At 39.9% G+C, this 21,729-nt stretch overlaps 1 protein-coding gene across 2 annotated transcripts in view; it reads left to right on the top strand.

Annotated features, from left to right (window-relative positions):
* The first annotated feature begins 8,568 nt into the window (after positions 1 to 8,568).
* The window catches only part of HEMGN (hemogen), a 30,585-nt gene continuing 17,424 nt past the window's right edge, over positions 8,569 to 21,729 (top strand). The window contains exon 1 of one of the 2 annotated variants that reach the window (XM_077475301.1): positions 8,569 to 8,738. In XM_077475301.1, coding sequence (XP_077331427.1) covers positions 8,645 to 8,738 — 94 coding nt within the window. In that variant the 5' untranslated portion in view covers positions 8,569 to 8,644. The remainder of the gene's footprint in view (positions 8,739 to 21,729) is intronic. The other variant, XM_077475302.1, reaches the window with a different exon arrangement.

Raw genomic sequence — 21,729 nt, 5'->3', positions numbered from 1 at the left:
TTATTTGTTTTTGTTCATTTGTATGTTTAATATTTGGCTGCAGCACATTCATTTTTCATTTATTTAGACTATACAGTTGTATTTGTCCTTATTGTGATAAATCTTTTTACCAAAGCTGCTGCAGGTCTATTTATAGACTACACCCATATGACCACACCCACTTGTTTTCTGACCACGCCCACTGAGTTTTTTTTTACCAGGTGCATTAAAACACACCAATCAGGTGCATCCACGTCACATGTAAATATCTTTAAAGGACTGGCACTCACAGTGGACAGAAACCCTATACTGTACCCATACTGCATGCAGGCTAACTGGGAATGTCATTAAGTGCACCAATGCTCTTAAAGGGCCCCAACAATAGCTGTCTGAAGAACATCTCAAAAGACTGCCCCTCCTGTAATAATTAGTCTGCCAGCCCCTTTTGTTCTCAAAGCCCCCAAGCCTGATATGTCAGAGGGGCTGTGGTTTTTGAGAAAGTCAAGGCAAAGAACAGAGGACACGTCCTATCCAGCGGCTCCTATGGGGGCAGCAATAATTTTTTTTCTGTTTAATTGGTTTCTTATTTCTCAGCTTTGTAGAAAATGCAACTCTCTAATCAAGTTTTGTAAACAATGGGCTACTAAATACTAGCACAGCTGAAAGCTGAACTATCTGGGGGTGTAAAAAAAAGAGACTAGAATTGCATCTGCTGGCTGCATAGAAGACGACATAATATTATATATTAGGGTTAGGGTTAGGGTTAAAATATTTGAATTTGTCTCGCTATTGGCCTTCTTTAAGCCTGACATGTGTAGAATATACAAATTTACATGAATTGCTGCAGCTTAAATGCCTGGGAGAAAGGTGCCACACCAGACATGGGCTACTGTAATTTTTCCAATGTTAAGAAATGGCTAACAAACCTCCTGTCCAATTTTCATCAGAGTAACATAACACATGTGCCTTGCCTGGTCCAATTACTAGACCTCATAGTGCAACAATTTCTGTCAAAATACCATGGATTCCAAGCCATGCTTCACCATACATGAGGGTTTACACATGATTGTTAAGCACTCCTACCAGGCCATGCCTCACCTGGCAGAAAAGCAAGCATCAACACTAGCTGCTAGCCAAGTCATCTTCCAGGACAGCTTAATCAATGAGATAGGCTCCTCCCACCATGAAACCCATGATCCACTTTTTTCAATAAAGGTCTCTGTACCCCCTTGGGTCCTCAATTTTAGTGTGTCCTCCAGCCAGTATAGACACATCGCCCGATTGTTATTTTTATACAGGCCGCCTGGTGGGCCTGAATGCGGCCATCCTTGGAACAGGGGCTTTGTAGGATTGGCTTAATTCAGGACAGGATTTTTTTGTTTTGTTCAGAGGTTCTAAGAAAGGCTCAAGAGCATCTAAAGGCACTATTGCAAGATGGTTAAAATAAGCCATTTAAGAAGCTTACAAAGCAGTCGCTTTACAGCCCCCAATGTGTTTGAAAGCTCATCCAACCAGAGCGACAGCGACCTCCTGGGCAGAGAAAGCCTCCCCCAGACAGATCTGCAGAGCTGCAACATTGTCCAGTTTCAATGCTTTTGCTAAACACTACCAGTTAGACCTAGCCTCCAATATGGACCAGGCATTTGGAAGAAAGCGGCAGTTCTTCCATATGTACATATTTCTATTTAATCCTTTCTTGTTAATCTGTCTTGGAAGGCGACTTGGGGAAATACAGTTATTTACCTGCTATCTGAATTTCCAGGAATATTCCAGAACAGCGCATTTCCCTCCCGATTATTACATTTTTTGGGGGATTTTGCTGTTATTCTGTCACTTATGTGAATTTTGCTGCTCTTTTGTCCTATGTTCGATTTTAGGCCTTCTATTATATTCCAATACTGAGGACCCGAGAGGGTACAGAGACCTTTAATGAAAAAAGTAGGTCATGTGTTTCCTGGTGGGAGGAGCCTATCCCTCATGTTAAGCTGTCCTGGAAGATTCCCGTAAATTCAGTTAGCAGGTAAATAACTGAAATTATTTAGTTTGGATGCTGTATGTACTTTAAGCAAAAATAATAATAATTTCACAACCAAATACACACTTCCAGAGTACAGTGTTTCTGAGGCTCTATGTGAACATCATGCTGTCCTGTAACACATACAGCTTTAAAGCATTGCCCAAACCTGTAATAAAAAGGATTTTTGTATCTTCAATGTAGCCCTCATAACTGCATGGTATGGCCTTCTCCCTGCTGTATGCCATTTTTCTTTTTTTATTTAGCCCTGCAAAAAACAAGAATTTAATATCAAAGAGGTTGAAGTTTCATGAAATTGGACAAAAATAAAATCCAGGCAGATTTGCTCATCCCTAACAGTGAGTTAGCTGGAAGGGAGCACAGTGGTGCAACAGTCTAACGCAAGAAGAGGAACCTGTCAACTTGTTACTTTGATGTTTGAAATTCATCTTCTAAGTGATTTTGTGTACCTTAGTCTCTGTCACCTCTGCAAAGATTCACCAAGGACCAGTGAAAACAAATCAGTTGTAGCCTATGTCTTCTGCAGTATTTTCATACTTTTATTATTATGATAGGTGCACACCTTGCTTTTGCAGACTCTATTAAACCCCAGTGTCCTACAAATATTCTGATTGTTTGATGCTTCATATTGTATCTATGGCAGCCAGCATGGCTTCAAAATGCGAAAGAAAAAATTATTTAAAAACTAGCACTGTACAAAAAAAAAACAATAACCTATTTTATTTCTCACATCTGAACTTGTGGCAATTGTAATCATCTGACAGATAATGCTACCCTCGTTGTGCATTAATGTTCTCTTATGAGGAAATGAAGGATGGTAAACTTGTTATCAGAGTCGTCTGCTTATATTTTAGCACAGTCATTTAACAGGTTTATCATTTTTCAACAGGTCTTTACTTCAGGCTCAAAAATTATCTGCCAGAATTTTCCCGGTTAAAATATGATGAGGATGAGCGGTATGTGTATTATGGCATTTTACCCATGGTGTTTTTAATTCCTACAATATAACTGTTGAGTGTATATATTGTATTGAAAGAGAGAGAGAGAGTGAAGAGCGATAAAAGGAAAGAGAATAAGAAGGAGAAAGAGAAAAATCCTGCCTAAGAGTGGACATTGCAATATCCCATCACCTTCAGTGTGGGTTCTGTTCTAAAACTGCCTTCATTAAGGTTATCAATAAGGTACTGATTGGGAAATCTAAAGGCCACTTATTTAAACTCATTCTTCTAGATTTGTTTTTAGCCTTTGACACCTAACCACTGTTTGCTGCATTAATCATGGATTGCTCTTCTCTGTCACTTGCTTCGCTGATTGCCAATTACACAAATAATTCAGTTTAGGTTCACACTGCTCCGACATGAAAGCCCCACAACTTCTGGTTCCACTTTGCCCTGCAACATCGGTTAGACTTTAATGAACAGGATCAGACTTGAGATGACTGCAACTTGGGTCTGGTATGGATTTGAGGTTTTTTTTTTCAATATATTTTGCAGTGCTAACATTGCCTCTGAACGCAAGTTGCATGTCACAAGTCGGATCAGTTAAAATGCTGATCCAACTTGGATATCACTTGAATGATTTTCAATGGACTGAAATCAGAACAAAGTCAGACCAAAGTAGTGCAGGAACCTTTTCCAAAGTTGGACTGACACAAGTTGCACCAGTTAAGATGGCTCTCATAGGAAATCATTGATTTATACATGTCATGTGACATACTCTCAAAGTCTAAACATATGTCGCACCAGTGTGAACCAGGCCTGACACTAAACATCTGTACCCTACAATGCTTACGTCTTAATCTACCATATATTTCTTTAATTTTCAAAAAACTGAACCATTTTCAAAAAGTAACAATTGTTCTAAATATAGATTTCTCTTCTACATTCCTCTAATGTCCTTTCACACTCTGTTATTTTGGGCATCTCACAAGCTTCTCCATTTTCTTGGAATTCTTTCCACATTCTATTTGGTGCTCTTCACTATCAAGACCTTCAAACAAAAGTATATTAAATTGCAGCTCAGTAATTCTTAGATGTGATGGCTGCATTAATTTTATTTATTTTCTACTTTCTTTCTTTCTAGCCAGTAAGTTTGTTGTTTTTCAATTTACTTTAACCACTTCAGCCCCAGAAGAATTTACCCCCTTCCTGACCAGAGCATTTTTTGTGATTCGGCACTGCGTCGCTTTAACTGACAATTGTGAGGTCGTGCGACGTGGCTTCCAAACAAAATTGACATTCTTTTTTTCACACAAATAAAGCTTACTTTTGGTGGTATTTTATCACCTCTGCAGTTTTTATTTTTTTGCACTATAAACAAAAAAATAGCTCCAATTTTGAAAAAAAAGTATTATTTTTAACTTTTTGCTATAAAAAATATTCCCAAAAAATATCTAAAAAAATTTTTTTTCCTCAGTTTAGGCCGATACATATTCTTCTACATATTTTTGGTGATTGGTTTGTGCAAAAGTTATAGCGTCTACAAAATAGTTTTATTGCATTTTTATTGTTTTTCTTTTTTTTACTAGTAATGTCGGTGATCAGCAATTTTTATCGTGACTGCGACATTATGGTGGACACATCAGACAATTTTGACACATTTTTGGGACCATTGGCATTAATACAGCGATCAATGCAAAAAAATTGCATTAATTACTGTAAAAATTTCACTGGCAGTGAATGGGTTAAGCACTAGGTCACACTGTAGGGGTTAAATGTGTCCTAGGGAGTAATTCTAACTGTGGGGGGGGGGGCCTGTGTGTGACACGTCACTGATCACCGTTCCCAATTACATGGAGAGCCGATCAGTGACAGTGTCGTTAGGCAGAACAGGGAGATGCTTGTTTACATTAGCATCTCCCCTTTCTTCCTCACCGTGAGACGATCGCAGTTATGCCTGCAGACATCAAGTTCACGATCACGGTCACAAAGTTCCCACGTGCCCGCAAGCCGCCTCTTAAAAGGCAACGTACGGGTACGTTAATCTGCCTGTATGTGCCCTTATGCTGCAGTATATCTGCGTGAGGTGGTCAACGGACCAAGCTGTCTAGACAAAGTAGCAGTTAAAAATTTGAGACAACCATTTAAAATTTATGGGGGTGTTTACAATAATCAGTTTTTTTTCATTTCTGTAAAAACCTTTATACCAAAAGGAAAAAAAAACGATTGCTGTAACTCTTTATAAACTGTTAGTTGGAGTTCAGCTTCATTTGCTTAGTCAAGGCCATTTAAATCTGCTAGTCTAACACTATCCCTTCCCTAAACTGACAATTCTGCTGTCCAAAGGCTTCTACTTTACTATTCATCCAGAATGCAAACACTGTAAAGCTGGCCACACAGACGGACTGAAATTTGGCCAGTTCAGTGGGAAGCTGCGAATATTGATCCATCTATAGGCAGGCTGGTTGTACAGATATTGATCTATTAATCGACTTTAGTACAACCAGACTGTTGTTTTTTTTTTTTTTTCATACAATCAGCAGCATTGATAATTGTATTCTGATGGTGGAGAAACCTTGGAAGAATAAAATACTGCCAGTGGAGGGATTCGCCCTTTTACACCGACTGTGTTGATGGGGAATCGAGCAGGAATCAAACTATTTTCTTTGCCGTACATTATGCATTGTCTGTCCTTCAACCACAGGTTGAAGGACAGACAATTGCATGATGTATGGCCAGCCTAAGCCCTTGTACACACGGTCGGACATTCCGACAACAAAATCCATCGGATTTTGTCAGACGGACTTTGTATGAAACTGGTGTTGCATACACACAGTCGGACAAAGTTGTCGGAAAATCCGATCATTCATAACGTGATGACGTTATTTAGTTATGACAGGACTACGTTCAGGCTAGTAGCCTATAGCTTTAGTCTAGGAATTTGATCTGAACATGCATGGCACTTTGTCCGATCGGAATTCTCTACAAATTTTTCCAGTCGGAATGTCCGACTGTGTGTACAAGGGCTAAGACAGGAAGTGTATTACGGGCAAGATCACCAGGTAAAATAAAGGAAAATAAGGCTGGAAAACACATGCAGCCATCACATCTAAGGATTGATAAGCTGTAATATATTACATTTTTGGGTTTAATACATCTAGCCAGAAAGCCCAGGTGCTATGCAGAGTTCTCCTTAGATGTGCATGCCTGTGCACAGCTGTACTTATGCTTAAAAAGTTTGTTCAGTGACACATGCCAGTTGAGCCAGCATTGATATACACTATATGTTTTATTGCTTGATGAAATGACCATCTGATATCACCCAACGCATCATTTAGGGGTTATAGAGCTTTTTGCCCCACTGCTCAGTGTTGAAAATGCATTCTGTGAAATTATGCTTCTTAGCTATCACAGCAGTGCTATATGTAGCAATCAATTGTTTATTATCTTTTTTAATTTGTTATTTATGCACCACAAGTAAAGCGGTTTTGAAATAATACTTTGACATTTAAATGTTTGTACCTGGGCATAGTTCTGTAGCATACAGTAGTAGATTGTGTGTCCAGTTTATTTGGATGGATTTCTATTAAACCCTTTAGGGTTCCCTGCTACTGTGCAGTTAGAACGAACATGTAGATCAAATATTTTCAATCTTTTTGTCACGAGTTAAAATAAATTTTTAGGAATCAAGGAATCCCTGTTTAAAGTTATTATATGTACAACTCATGCTACCTAGAGTAATACACACACACAACAGATTACTTTTAAACATTTTAACACCCCTACTCTATTCATCAAAATTTGTTACATAATAATTATAAAATGAATGCCATATTCTGTGCTCACCAGATCACCTTTCTTATTTGTACCCTCCAACCCCATTGGAGCATCCCACGATGCTTAAAGAAATCTATATAGATTATGTAGATACTTTTCTTGTATGTCACCAGTCTGGTCCAGTGATTACTCACTTTCTCTTTATACTCTTCTTCCTCTGATGGGAAGATCCTTAATGCTGCTCTCTGCTGTATTTTATTGTTAGTCCAGAGTGAAAGGCAGCGCCATATGTACGCAGGAAGTAGGTTAGATCACCCTAGGCATTATAATAGTCAGAGCCTCAGACATGAAAAAATGTAATCCCTTTACATCATTGGTCTGTGGGAAGAATTCCTCTTACACCAATAAGAAGAATGCCCTGTTACATTGAAGGTCAGTGGAAAGGATGCCCCTCTTACAGACAGCTATAAATTTGTGTCAGTGGTTTCCAATAGGGAGAGGCTTCACTGGTCCCAGTGACAGTACCTTAGCTACAGTATATAGGCATTATCAAGCAGTTGACCAATCCACTAATGATAACTGTTCAAGAGGCTTCTAACAACTAGAGGGAGCGTATCAAACTGATGTTTTTTGGGTGATATGTGTACCTCTTACTTCTTTTTTTGTAACCCTCAGTCAGTTTATGCCAGCTTTCCCAATCTTTACAACACAGATGAACCCTGGAAATAATGTTCTAGTCTCAAGGAACCCCTGCTAAAAGTTACAATAGCTACAACTCATAATACATTAGTGTGATGGTTAATGTGAAGAATTCTCCTTACAATTTTGGTCATTGTGAACAATTACCCCTTGCAGATACCTAAAAAAATTGTGTTAGTGGGAAATTATCTGAGAGACAGAAAATCCACATTGCTTATGAAATCCCTGCCAACCTCTGGAGGAACCCTGGCTGAGTTTATACAAACCACACGTCCTGACAGAAAATATCATTTCAAATACATTATGAAATGTTTTCTGGCTCCTCTCTTTGGTAAAATATGACAAGTTGCAATTATTGCTATAATGTTAATTGCCTAAATTTTTCAAGAGGCGATCAAGAGGCGGTCGCTGCTGGTTTTCCAGCATGCAGGTCCGAAAGAAGCCAGCCAAATGGCTGGCTTCCGTTGGACAGACCGACATAGACATGGGCCAAATGTTGGGTGTTTCTTTTTGAACCGACAAATGTCTCCCGACATTTGACCTGTGTGTACCCGGCTTTAACCCTGTAAGAGAAAAGCTGACAGGTGAAGGTAAGTATATTATCTGCATTGTATACAGCACTGTTTGTTTACTTTTTTTAAGGTGATTTTGGTAATGTAAGAGACATTAAAAACCTTTAGACAGGGCAGCTCAAGAGATTCCTACTATAACTTAGATGTGTTTTGGGAAGGCCTACCCTTTACATTTACCGGTTGATATTTTAAATCAATCTAGCCAATGGCAAAATAAGCATGGCCCTAAATTAACAATTAAAGGCTATCTTAAAAAGTAGATTTTGCTTCAGAGCAGTCCAGCCAGGAGGTAAAAATGTATGGTTATAAATAATGCATTTTTCTCAATTTTAAAAATATGAGTTTTAATGAAAGTACAATCGTTTTACAATTAAATAAGCAAACATTATATGCTGTTGGCAAAATTTGTCAGCAAGCTGAGTTTCTGTCCAGATGCCCAAAAACCTCTCCAAGTTGTGAGACACACAAACTTATTTAGCCTGTGATAAGAAATCTTTATTAGCATTCTGTAATGGTCAGGGTTGATAAGACATTTGGGCGGGAAGACAAGTTTTGCAGACACTCCTTATTCAAAATTAAGCTTATTTTGAAATGACTGTGCCTAGCAGTTGAAGCAAAAGAAGGAACCAGCAGCGTCAATAAAAATGGATGGTTTTAAAATAGACCATCACTCTTTGGAAGAAGCAGAACACTCTGCTCCAGCAAGTCAGCACCATGAAAAGGAGAAAGAAGCTCCAGGTATGACAGCAAAACTTTTTATGTCATTGTAAATGAAAAACATATGCTAAGCTACTCATAAATATTAGAGAATGATCTTTAACACAGAACATTGTTCTGTACTGTAAACAGACTTACACTGCAGTTATGTATGTATCATGTGAAACTGATATACTGTATGTGAATAAGGGACTAGGTTGCAATTTGACTTAGAAAATGCTTATTCGAACACTCTAACACTGGGTTAATAATATAAATAGAAATGTATACCTGTCATGTTAATACATTATCAATTCTCATGCAGGCATGCTGGCTTATAAATATTTCAATATTTGTTATCTTTCTTTAAAAAAAATGTATTTTTCGTTTTTAAAATCACAATCACCTTCACAGATTGTAATCTGAATTTTTTTAAATCAAGTAAAATTTAAGTGATTCGGACATGCATGCTGTACATAAATGTCAAAATTCCCTATCCCTATTTTTTTTGTGTCAGCACCTCAAAAAGAATTGAGGCCAAAGCATTAGCATGACAGTCAATAAGTTTGCATTCTCAAAAAGACAATTCCTTAACAGCAGTCACTTACTGCACATGTATATTTATATGGGTTTCTTAATATTTAATATAACTTATTTTGAAATTAGCTTTATCTTTTTTCCAGCAACTTAAAATGATATCAAAAGTTTCCCCAATCTTCATTGACAGCTAAAAATATTAATATTAATATGTAACAGCCTTAAAAATGTAAAAGTCCTAAGTACCCATCGTTTTTTACACTTATAAAAAAATTAATGTAAGATGCTGCCAATGAAGGACAAACACGTCTTGCAGTTCTGGGTTAGGGGTTTGAATCCAACTGAGGATGATATCTGCATAAAGCTTGTATGCTATCCATGTTTGTCGGTCTCCTTCAGCAGTCCTAAAAATATATTTGTAGGTTAATTGTCTTCAAGAATTCTACATATACTGTATTTTGCATTGTAATATGTCAGTGCTATATACATGCAGTATATGAAACAGGGGTTAGTTTACAGGTCTGGCAAAATGAAAAGTGGGGCAGTAGTTTAAAGAAACCAGTCAATTTCATTATTTCTGAAAGCTGTTGGTTATGCCGGCCAAACGCACCAGTTTTGCAGTTCATCTGAGGATCTACAGGAATGTTTGACACCTTGATAGGTAAAGCGGATAGAAAATGGGAATCCTCATTGATAAGGGATCTGGCATTGCTGTAGATTATGAAGTAAGGGTTTCAGTGCACGTCATTTAGCCACAGTAATTGGGGAAAGGTCAGCAAAAAGCTGATAAGGATGATCTTGAAATATGAGGGAATCTTTCCCTGTAGCTGTAGCCATGAGTTGTTCTTGGTGCAATAGAAGTGGAATTTTGCAATAATATGTTTTGGTTTGTGGGGTGTTAAAGCTCTATGAATCCTATCCATCTCCAAACGATCCACTGGGATTGACGGTAGTACTTCTTGGAAAAGTGCGGTCATAGTAGAATGAAGGTCAACAATAGTCTCAGGTATTCCTCATATATTATTTTTACCTCGGGCGGCACCAAAGACCATTTTATTTATCCCAGGGTCACTAAGGAGGCTTATGGTAAGATTATTTTCAGTTTACCATGCCTTTGTGGGTGTCTTTATCAGCCAAGGAGTCTCGACAGATGTAGAGCTTCAGCTAGACATGTCTGTCGCCAGCGACTCTGAGTTTTCAAAAAAAAATTAAAAATGCACCAGTTTTGCAACAGTTTTCTACTTTCTTTTATTTTGACTTTTTTTTTTACTTTGAATGTGTTCTAGTTTTGTCTTTGTCATGTAACAGAGCAAGTAAAAATATATAGCACTGGATGAAAATGTAGACCCAAACCTAATGGCCCTTTAAGGGTTTTTGTGCTAACAATGCCTCTTATGATCTAGTATGACAAGAAAAGTTTATGGGTTCATTTAATGGCAGGACATACTAACATTCAGGGGTGGATTTCTAGAATCACTCATTATGAATTAGGTTATAATATGTAAATTACCTTAATATTTCTGCACTTATTCAGCTGGGCAGTTGCTTACAATCTTGGCCCTCTTGCTGGCCCCATCTGCTGGACTTCAAAATCCTACCACTAGGTGTCAGGATGATAGAATTCTTGAAGTCTCAGGCCGCGTACACACGCGGGGACTGTTCGCCCAACTTTGTCCGTCAAACAGTTTCGGCAAACAGTCCGCTCAAAATTAGCATGGACGGACATGGCCACACACGACGAACGAACAGTTTGCTGAAACCGTGCGCGATGACGTGAACGGCACGTACGACGGGACGAAAAATACGACGTCCTATACACTGCATTATAACTTTCGGCGTGTAAATCCTTTCTGAGCATGCGCGGAACTTAGTTTGACGAACAAGCCTACACACGGGCGGACTGTTCGCTCAAACAAGGTTTCAGCGGACAGTTTTACGGAATTTCCGAAAAACCTTGTTCGTCAAACTGTCCGCTGAAACTGTCCGCTGAAAGCCCACACACGAGCGGACTGTCCGCCCAAACACTGTTCAGCGGACAAAGTTGGGCGAACAGTCCGCGCGTGTGTACGCGGCCTCACGAGATATGTTTGGCATATAGTAACACGGAACACATAAGTGAGCGGGAGTTTCAAAAGGCTGATCGTTAGACTTTGGGCACAGAAATTTTTTGGGGAAACCACTGTACAACTGGTGAGAAGAACTAGCATGTAATGCACACAAAGCTAGTGCATTAAATGCATAAACTCTGTAATAATATAAAAACATTATATTACACTTATAAGAGTCCAATGGAAAAACATGTTTAACAGCTAGTGGTGAATGTGTTATCTACAGCCTACATGACCAGGAGCAGTTCAGCACAGTCTATAGTCCTGTATGCAGAGGACCAGCTTGTAATGGATAGACAGCAACCACCTGACATTCAGACTTGTAGGGTGTAACGTACAGTATCTCTGTGGCAGCAAGAATGTTTATATAATCTCAGACAAGTAGTTTGATGTGCTGGAAATATTCTGCTGTGGCTGGCATCAAGGGTTACCCTTACTATTCTTGTTATTCCTGGTCTAACCCATCCACCAATAAAATGGCTGTGTTACTTGCAAAGACCACTTAGGAGTTAGTAAAATCCTATGACATTTACAATCAAAGATTAGTATGCATTCGCTAGCAGCATTGTTGCAAAGTGCAAATGTCTGCGGAGTGCAAAATATTTGTAAACTGTAAGCCCTTGTACACGCGGTCGGAGAATCCGTCGGAATGTGTCCTATCGGACCGTGTTGTCGGATAATCCGACTGTGTGTAGTATGCATCAGACTGATTCCGTCGGAATATCGGTCGGACCCAATTTTCCAACTTGTTGGAAATATTTTCTGACACACTGATCCTATCGGACATACTCCGATCATGTGTAGAGAATTCCGATCGAACAAAGTGCCACGCATGCTCAGATCAAATTCCTAGACCAAAGCTATTGACTACTAGCCTGAATGTAGTCCCATCGTAACGAAATAACGTCATCACGTTCTGAACGATCGGATTTTCCGACAACTTGGTCCGACCGTGTGTATGCAACAGTTTCGGACGCAATCCGTCGGACAAAATCCGTCGGACAAAATCCAACGGATTTGGTTGGCAGAATGTCCGACCATGTGTACAGGGGCTAAGGCAAATGTGGACCTGTACAAGTGAAAAAACTTGGAATTGCCAGTTCACAGTGGCTAATGTTAGCAAGTCTAGGGCAGTGATGGTGAACCTTGGCACCCCAGATGTTTTGGAACATTTGTACATTTCCCATGATGCTCATGCACGCTGCAGTGTACGTGAGCATCATGGGAAATGTAGTTCCAAAGCATCTGGAGTGCCAAGGTTCGCCATCACTGGTCTAGGGGTTGAAAATGTTATCTGTAAATTCCAAATGTTGGCAAATCTTTGGCATTAGGCAAAAGCTTTGATTCATTTTTTGTTAGATGATAGATTGTTATTGAATAATACGGTAAGTTGACAACAGTGTGCCACAGCACATGTTGAATTTCAGCTCTATTTGTTCTTTCAAAGAAGTTCCTCGAATATTATCTTTGATGATTAGCAATAAAGCTTTTGTGGCTGGACTTCGGGTATGGAACACTATTGTGTTTATGGGTATTTTTGACAATGGATTTTTATGTCTGGAAACTGTGGCACACTGAATGGATGACATATATGCAGTAATGGATATGTATGTCTCAAAGGGGATCTGGTGTGTGGCTGTTTAATCTCTAAGCCCTTGTACACGCGGTCGGATATTCCAATGGACAATGTCCGATAGGACCATGTTGTCGGATAATCCGACCGTGTGTGGGCTCCATCAGACTGTTTCCGTCTGAGTATCCGACGGACCATGTTTTCCAGCTGGGCTATAACATTTTCCGACAGCATGATCCGATCAGACTTTGTCCGATTGTGTGTAGTAAATTCCGATCGGACAAAGTGCCACGTATGCTCAGATCAAATTCCTAGACCAAAGCTATTGGCTACTAGCTTGAACGTAGTCCCATCGTAACAAAATTACGTCATCATCTTCTGAATGATCGGATTTTCCGACAACTTTGTCCGACCGTGTGTATGCAACAGTTTCGGACAAAATCCGTCGGACAAAATCCAACGGATTTGGTTGTCAGAATGTCCAACTGTGTGTACAAGGGCTAAGAGGGTAATGAGTGATGTAGAGTGTGGTTTGGGTAACTTTTTCTGTAGCTTACAATTTGTAAGTGAATGTAGGCTGAAGCTAGGGTGAATGTGAAATTAGACCAGTACAGTATACTGGTCAGTATCTCACAAAAGTGAGAACACCCCTCACATTTTTGTAAATATTTTATTATATCTTTCTGTGACAACACTGAAGAAATTACACTTTGCTACAATGTAAAGTAGTGAGCGTACAGCTTGTATATCAGTGTAAATTTGCTGCCCCCTCAAAATAACTCAACACACAGCCATTAATGTCTAAACCACTGGCAATAAATGTGAGTACACCCTAAGTGAAAATGTCCAAATTGGGCCCAATTAGCCATTTTCCCTCCCCAGTGTCATGTGACTTGTTAGTATTACAAGGTCTCAGGTGTGAATGGGGAGCAGGTGTGTTAAATTTGGTGTTATCGCTCTCATACTGGTCGCTGCAAGTTTAACATGGCACCTCATGACAAAGAAATCTCTGGAGAGCTTAAAAAATTATTTTTGCTCTATATAAAGATGGCCTAAGCTATAAGAAGATTGCCAAGACTCTGAAACTGAGCTGCAGTATATTAGCCAAGACCATACAGCGGTTTAACAGAACAGGTTACACTCAGAACAGGCCTCGCCATAGTCGACCAAAGAAGTTGAGTGCACATGCTCAGAGTCATATCCAGGGGTTGTCTTTGGCAAATAGACGTATGAGTGCTGCCAGCATTGCTGAAGAGGTTGAAAGGGTGGGGGGGTCATCCTTTCAGTGCTCAAACCATACGAGGCACACTGCATCAAATTGGTCTGCATGTCTGTCATTCAGAAGGAAGCCTCTTATAAAGATAATGCACAAAAAAGCCAGCAAACAGTTTTCTGAAGAGAAACAGACTAAGGACATGGATTACTGGAACCATGTCCTGTGGTCTGATGAGACCAAGATAAATGTATTTGGTTCTAATGGTGTCAGGCATGTGTGGTGGCAACCAGGTGAGGAGTACAAAGACAAGTGTGTCCTGCCTACAGTCAAGCATGATGGTGGGAGTGTCATGGTCTGGGGCTGCATGAGTGCTGCCGCCACTGGGGAGCTACAGTTCATTGAGGGAACCATGAATGCCAACATGTACTGTGACATACTGAAGCAGAGCATGATCCCCTCCCTTTGGAAACGTCCGTAGGGCAGTATTCCAACATGATACCGACCCCAAACACACCTCCAAGACGACCACTCCTTGCTAAAGAAGCTGAGGGTAAAGGCCTGTCTCCAGACCTAAACCTTATTGAGCATCTGAGGGGTATCCTCAATTGAAAGGTGGAGGAGCGCAAGGTCTCTAACATCCACCAGATGCGTGATGTTGTCATGGAGGAGTGGAAGATGACTCCAGTGGCAACCTGTGAGGCTCTGGTGAACTCCATGCCCAAGAGGGTTAAGGCAATGCTGGAAAATAATGGCGGCCACACAAAATATTGACACTTTTGGACCAATTTAGACATTTTCACTTAATGTGTTGAGTTATTTTGAGGGGACAGCAAGTATACACTGTAATCCCCTGTACACATGGTCGGACATTCCGACGACAAAATCTGTATGATTTTTTCCGACGGATTTTGTCCCAAACTTGTCTTGCATACACATGATCGCACAAAGTTGACGGAAAATCTGATCGTTCAGAACGAGGTGACGTAAAACACGTACGACGGGACTATAAAGAGGCCAGTAGCCGATAGCTTTTGTCTCGTAATTCATTCTGAGCATGCGTCGGAATTGTCTACACACGATAAGAATTTAAACAATTGGATTTTGTTGTCGGAAAATTTTAGATGCTGATCTCTAACTTTGTGTGTCAGAAATTCAGACGGAAAAAGTCAGATGGAGCCCACACACAATCGGAATTTCCGACAACACAGTCTGATCACACATTTTCCGTTGGAAGGTCCGACCGTGTGTACAGGGCATTATGCAAGCTGTACATTCACTACTTTACATCGTAGCAAAGTATAATTTCTTCAGTGTTGTCACGTGAAAAGATATAATAAAATATTTACAAAAATGTGAGGGGTGTACTCACTTTTGTGAGATAATGTATGTGCTCCCTTTTTGTATAACCAGTGCTTTACCAAACAAATCATGGTAAATGTTTGCATCTAAGTTAATATTAACAGGAAGTTTAGCCTTAATATCTCAAAGTTAAACGTGTATTCGGCTTATGACAATTGTGTTATGCATTGATCTGTTGTTACATCTTCCACTGTAGCACAGGATCCATGACAACTTGCTATGAGTATGTTTGCTGCTAGACTGTATGTATGCAGTATCCAAGAAGATAAGGCATAGGCCTATCAGCTATTGCTAGCTGTATTGAGCAGCCCAGTAGATAAGATGTAGGACAGTGTAGATATACAAGAACATTTCAGTGCACAGCAGAAGGTGTTTTAAGAGATAGAAAGGAGTTTCTACTCAGCAATATTTATTTAGTGCCCATTCACAAGAGCTGATAAGCTGTGTCTCGAAATGCATGCAGCTATTGTGCCATTCCCTGGTGGACTTTTAACCAACCATGGCAGCCTTCATTCATCTTTATTGATAAATAGGACTTTCATTCAAAGATGTTATACTTACATGCTCTGACTCAGTGGTTTTGTACAGAGCACCCCAGATCCTCTTCTCGGGTCCCTCTTCGGTACTCCTGACCCCTCCCTCCTGTTGAGTGCCCCCACAGCATGCAGCTTGCTATGGGGGCACCCAAGCCGAGTCAAAGCTCCCTGTATCCATTCAGGCACAAATCCGCAACCCGGTGTCCTATCATATAAAGTCCCCCATCGGATAGTGTCTGCTGTGTACTGCGCAGTACACAGCACACGCAGATTCCGAAAATAGCCGAAGATGAATACTTTGCACAACTGCACCAGATTCTGTGTGCAACAGTTTTAGTATATCCCCCACCATAGAGGCCACAAACAAGTGTCCGTGTAGTTGTGATCACTCTAATGACAAAACAAGACACACTATAGCGTTTCAAAGAAAAATAAAAAGTGCTTTAACAAAGGAATGTTCCCCCAAGGAAAGACAGCTAACATAGATTCACACCACACTCAACAGATAGAGCTGACCACTTGTTTTTAGCAAGTGAGTCAAAAAGGCTTGTGTGTATAAGACCAGGGATATATTGATGTCAGTTCTTCCACGAATCTTCCATCAGCTCTATGATAAGTATACAGCTTTGCCCCATAATTTTCATCTTAAAGCAGTTGTTCTCCACATAGATAATTTAAAGGAGAGGAGCCCTGAATAGTGAAAGTATGTTTATTACACATGTGCACTGCCGAAAAATGTGTTTGTTTTAGTTTTCGTTTCATTTGCTTTTTTTCGTAAATTAAAAAATGTGTGAATTAGAAAATTCCAAAAATTTATAAATTCAAAAATTTGTAAATCCAAAAATTTGGAATTCGTTAATTCGTATATTAGTAAATTCGTAAATTCGAAAATCCAGAATTTGTAAATTCAAAGATCAGAACTTTGTATATTCAAAAATTCGTAATTCATAAATTCGTAAATTCAGAATACAAAAATTTGTAAATTTGAAAATTCGTGAATTTGTAAATTCAAAAAGTTTGAATTCGTAAATTCGAGAATTTGATAATTCTAAATCTGAAAATAAGAAAGGAAAATCCGATAATTAGAAAGAACGAAAATCCAAAAATTCTAAATAATAACTAACTAATAATAACCAAATGTAAAATTATAGGTTTCGAATTTTCACATTTCTGAAATTGCGGATTTTTTAATTTTTGAATCTTGAATTTACAAATTTTAGAGTTTCAGAATTTTTGAGTTTCCGAATATTCGGAAAAATTTGGAAATTTAAAAATTTGGAAATTCGTATATTTTCAAATTAACAAATTTGTCGAAATTCGTTAAAAAAATAATTCGTAAATAAACGAATTGCACATGTCTAATGTTTATGAAAAAACAAATGACAAGCACCACACTTACCATGAAAGAAACTGTCACCAGCCTGTAATAATCTTGGAAGTCGTTGTCATCCAAGATGGCCACCACTCACTTCCTGTTCTGGATGTGACATCAGCCAGAAGTACCATCCAACATGTTTCATCATCAAAAATTGACATCCTCAGGAGATAGCCTAGCATTGCAATTGATTCTAGCATCGTTTCTAGCACACACCTCGGTTGCATAGAGGTATATCACCAAAGGCTTCTGATCATGTAAAATAATCATTATTATCACACTGTTCACTCCCTTTAAATGAGAACAGGGGACAGAATTTCACCACATAAGTGTCACATTCAAACTGAGAACATAACCACAGTGAGTCTAAACAGCCAAAAAGAGTCATTGCTTCCAATTAGACATTTGTCTATGGCCACCCACAAAGTTTGTTTTACATATTTCAGTATATAACTATTTGCTGTATCCAAATATAGCAGTAGTTCATTTGATTTTCCAAATGTTTATACCCTTTAATTATCTAAATGCAACTTACTTGTTGTCATTAAAGGGGACATGGTATTATACTGTGACTTTCTAGATGTGTGATAAGGCAATTTGATTGTGGAAGTAAAATAAATTGTTTTTGCAAGAGTAACATTGAATTACAAGGCCATTAAACATGGCTACAACTTAGCTTTTGTAAAAGTATTTCTGATGTCAGGCAAAACTTGTATTTGGCCACAAGATGAAGAAGGCCTCGTTACAAGCTGTTATCTTAAACCTTATGAAACACAGTATAACAGTAAACTGTAAAGAAGTTCTGAACAATAAAAAACAAGGACTATGGTCACTAAATATTGTTGGATTATTTTGCTGATTTCAATGAGAATAAAGCTTAGTTAAGTTCTGCTTTAAAGTGTTAGTTCATCTTTACAGAAAAAATGTAAAGGTGAACTAACACTGTACACCCTCCCCACATCCTTGGTCCCCGCTGTACTTACCTTCGGTGATGCTGAGCTGTCAGTGCACATGCAGCCGGTCCCAGAGCAGTTTTTAAGGCAGGGCAAAAGGGGCAGCTGCCCTGGGCCCTGTCATTGTTGTGGGGCCCAAAGCAGCTGCTTCATACTTGCTAACTATCCTGGTTTAAATTTGCTCGCCCCTTGAGGTTTTAGTCCTGTGCTGAGTCCCAGATGACTCACCTGGAGACCCTGTGTTTACATGTAAATTACCAGCATTCATATGTAAATAAAGGCAGCCGGCGGCATTGATATGTATATGAAGCCCCCCTGAGGTCATATCCACAGTAATCTCTAGCAACCAATCAACAAGCAGAAATCATGTGCTGTAACCTCTAGCAACTAACCAGTGAGCTGTAATGTGTTCTGTAACCTCTAGCAACCAGCCAGTGAGCGGTAATGATACACTGAAACCTCTGGCAACCAATCGCAATAGCTGCCTGATCTGATTCAGTAAACTGATTTTGAGTCTAACTGCTATTTATCGTATGTCTCAGAGCAGGTGGAGAGCGAAATTGTATGAGGAGGGGGCCCCCAAGAAAAGTTTTTCCCAGGGTCCAATCAATATTAAAGACGGCCCTGGCCGGTCCAGCAGTGTGAGGATATGAAATCTCTGCTTTCCTCTCTATGGGCAGTGCTTCTGGGACAGACCAGTGCGATTCTGATTGGTCAGCGCCTGCACAATAAATCACACTTCTCCATTCCTTATGCACTGCAGAGAAGAAGAGTGGGGATTTCAAATCACCAGACCACTGGAGTGGCTGAATGGTACTTATTTGAAGTAAGTAAATAGTATAGATCCATAAAGTGTAAGGAAGAGAAAATATTTGCATGGAAATATAAGATGCTATTAAGATGAGTATAGGACTATGCTTGGTCTATGTGGGCTTATATATTTATGGTATTTATTCTAGAAATGTGTCTTGTGTACAAAACGGTTGGTGATGATTTTTTTGGAGAATCAGTGGTCAATTATGCACTTTGACTTTTTTTCCTCATTTTCAATTCCAGTAAAAAAATAAATAGCAATAGCAAAACATTGCACTTGCTGGTCTTCTTTTATTCCATGTTAAAATGAGCACAAAACACCAATTTGTTACTGATATAAACTATTAGTAGGTCTGTCAGGACTGTAAGGTTTTCTATAGTTTGCCAAGATAAAAGCACTGATGGGAGAAGCAGCATTGTGAGGAATGCTAAACAGTGAGGAGCTGCAAACAAGCACAAGATTAAACCCACATGGAAAAAATATATTTTATGTTTTAGAAGATATTACAGCTAATGTCAAGGACACGTGAGTGCACATTTATGAAAGATGAATAAATCTCCATGCAACATTTTCAGAATGCTTTTAACTTCTGCGCAAAAAGCCCTATGTGGGGGAAGGATATTTTAGTCTCATAGCACATTGATACACAAATCAAGCTTGAATAATATTATGAAACAGCTGAAATGAAGCTGGAAGCCATAGTTAATAACAGGTTCCACCTTTTACCATGTAAAGCATATATTGGAGGCTTGCAGCTCAATGTTGCTACATTCTCCAAGATTACGTGTTAAATTGGTAATCCAGTAAAAGCTTCCACTATAGCACAGGTGTCAAACACAAGGCCCGTGGGCCAAATCCGGCCCGCCAGGCCTTGCTGAGTGGCCCACAGAGTGGCCTCCAGCCGACACCTGTATGTTTCTCTCACTGCCAAGTCTCCCAAGAATAAACATCCTCCCCCTCAGTCCCATGAGCGGTGCCGGCTTGTGACATCACATGCGCTGCCCGTCGGTCTCCAAGGAGACAAGAACAAACAACTCTTGCTCTCTCCTCCTCAGTCCTTTCGGCGGCGCTGGCTTTTTTTGTGAGCTGAGTGCATGGGCGGTCGGCCCCGCATAGCGGCCCTGCAACCCAGCGGAGGGTGGGCTTTTTGAGGACTTAAAGAAGAGATGCAGTGCTGTGCTGACAATTTTTTTTTATTGCATCATTAATTTTTATTGATTTTACAAAGGGAAAGTACAACTAATTGAAATCAAAATATAGTACTGGTCCCAAATATCCATCTGTGACAATTCTTGAATACAGGTAAGGAATCTACTACATTTATTATCAGTGAGGGCACTACAATCATTATCACTTTGTTACACTTAGGAAGGACTTGCGTTTGTCCATCCAAATTGCCCAAGACTTAGAGAAGGTAACACATTTTAATGCGTTTATAGCTAGCAGGCGTTCAAAAGCAAAATTGCGATTCACTTTGTGCTGACGATTTTGAAGTGATGGTTGAAATAAGACATATAGGTCCAGAACCCAGGAGGAGGGGTGGAAATGAGATGCTGCACACTGTGCATAGCATACTCCTGAACCCGACACTCTGTATGTAGCGCACTCCTGTACCCGGCACTCTGTACGTAGCACGCTCCTGAACCCGGCACTCTGTACGTAGCGCGTGCCTGAACCCGGCACTCTGAACGTAGCGAGCTCCTGAACCCGGACCTCTGTACGTAGTGCGCTCCTGAACCCGCCACTCTGTAAGTAGCGCACTCCTGAACCCGGCACTCTACGTAGCGTGCCCCTAGAGTGGGTACATAGTCCTACAGATACAATTGCCCCTTTGAGGGCAACCATACTGCTAATGTGGCCCCCGATGAATTTGAGTTTGACCCCCCTGCACTATAGTCATAAATGTGCTATAGAAGATCAGGAATAGGTGACTACATTTAGAATGAATAAAAACCCTAACCCTTTCTTTTGGAAAAAAAATATCTTTGGGAAAGTTATTGTTTGATCCCACCATAATAAGTGAAGCGCACTACTCCCTTGGGAGCTGCAATTAGTTCATACAGTACGGCTAGTTTAATCCCCGCTTCTTTCACCCCTGCTGTGGTAAACACAGACGATTTAGAACAGTTCATAACTTCAACTTTATTCCAGATTTTGTCAGGTACTATCACCTCAGTGATGCACAGAATACACGTTGCCTCTGGATTAAAATGTGTGAGTGATATTCCCTCTCCTTTAATGAGCTGACTCGCATGCCCCTCTGAAAGACATGTGGTACTTTGAAACGCTAGCAGTCCCAGGCCTCCCCTGCCTTCTCCTCCTGCCCTTTTCTTCCCAGGCAAGCTCAGGAAAAGTCCATACCAACCCTGGTTCACTCCGGTCGGTTTGCAGCTACTTCTTGCTTGATGAAAACCTTCCAGCTCTGGAGTTCCCGATCCTCCATCACCTTCTGGCCAAGATCCATGGATTTCCAGCTCTGGTATCTCTGTGCTTCCAGGCCTTCCAGCCCTGGGCCTTAACGTCACATTTTTTTGCCTTTGTGGATTAGTACTCTTCCCATCT

This window comes from Lithobates pipiens, unplaced genomic scaffold, assembly GCF_037356315.1.
Source record: "Lithobates pipiens isolate NorthernLeopardFrog02 unplaced genomic scaffold, aLitPip1_a1.2 Scaffold_13, whole genome shotgun sequence".
In the NCBI taxonomy this organism is placed as follows: Eukaryota; Metazoa; Chordata; class Amphibia; order Anura; family Ranidae; genus Lithobates; species Lithobates pipiens.
The sequence above is the reverse complement of the archived record's forward strand: the minus strand, read 5'-3'. Positions and strand labels throughout refer to the sequence as shown.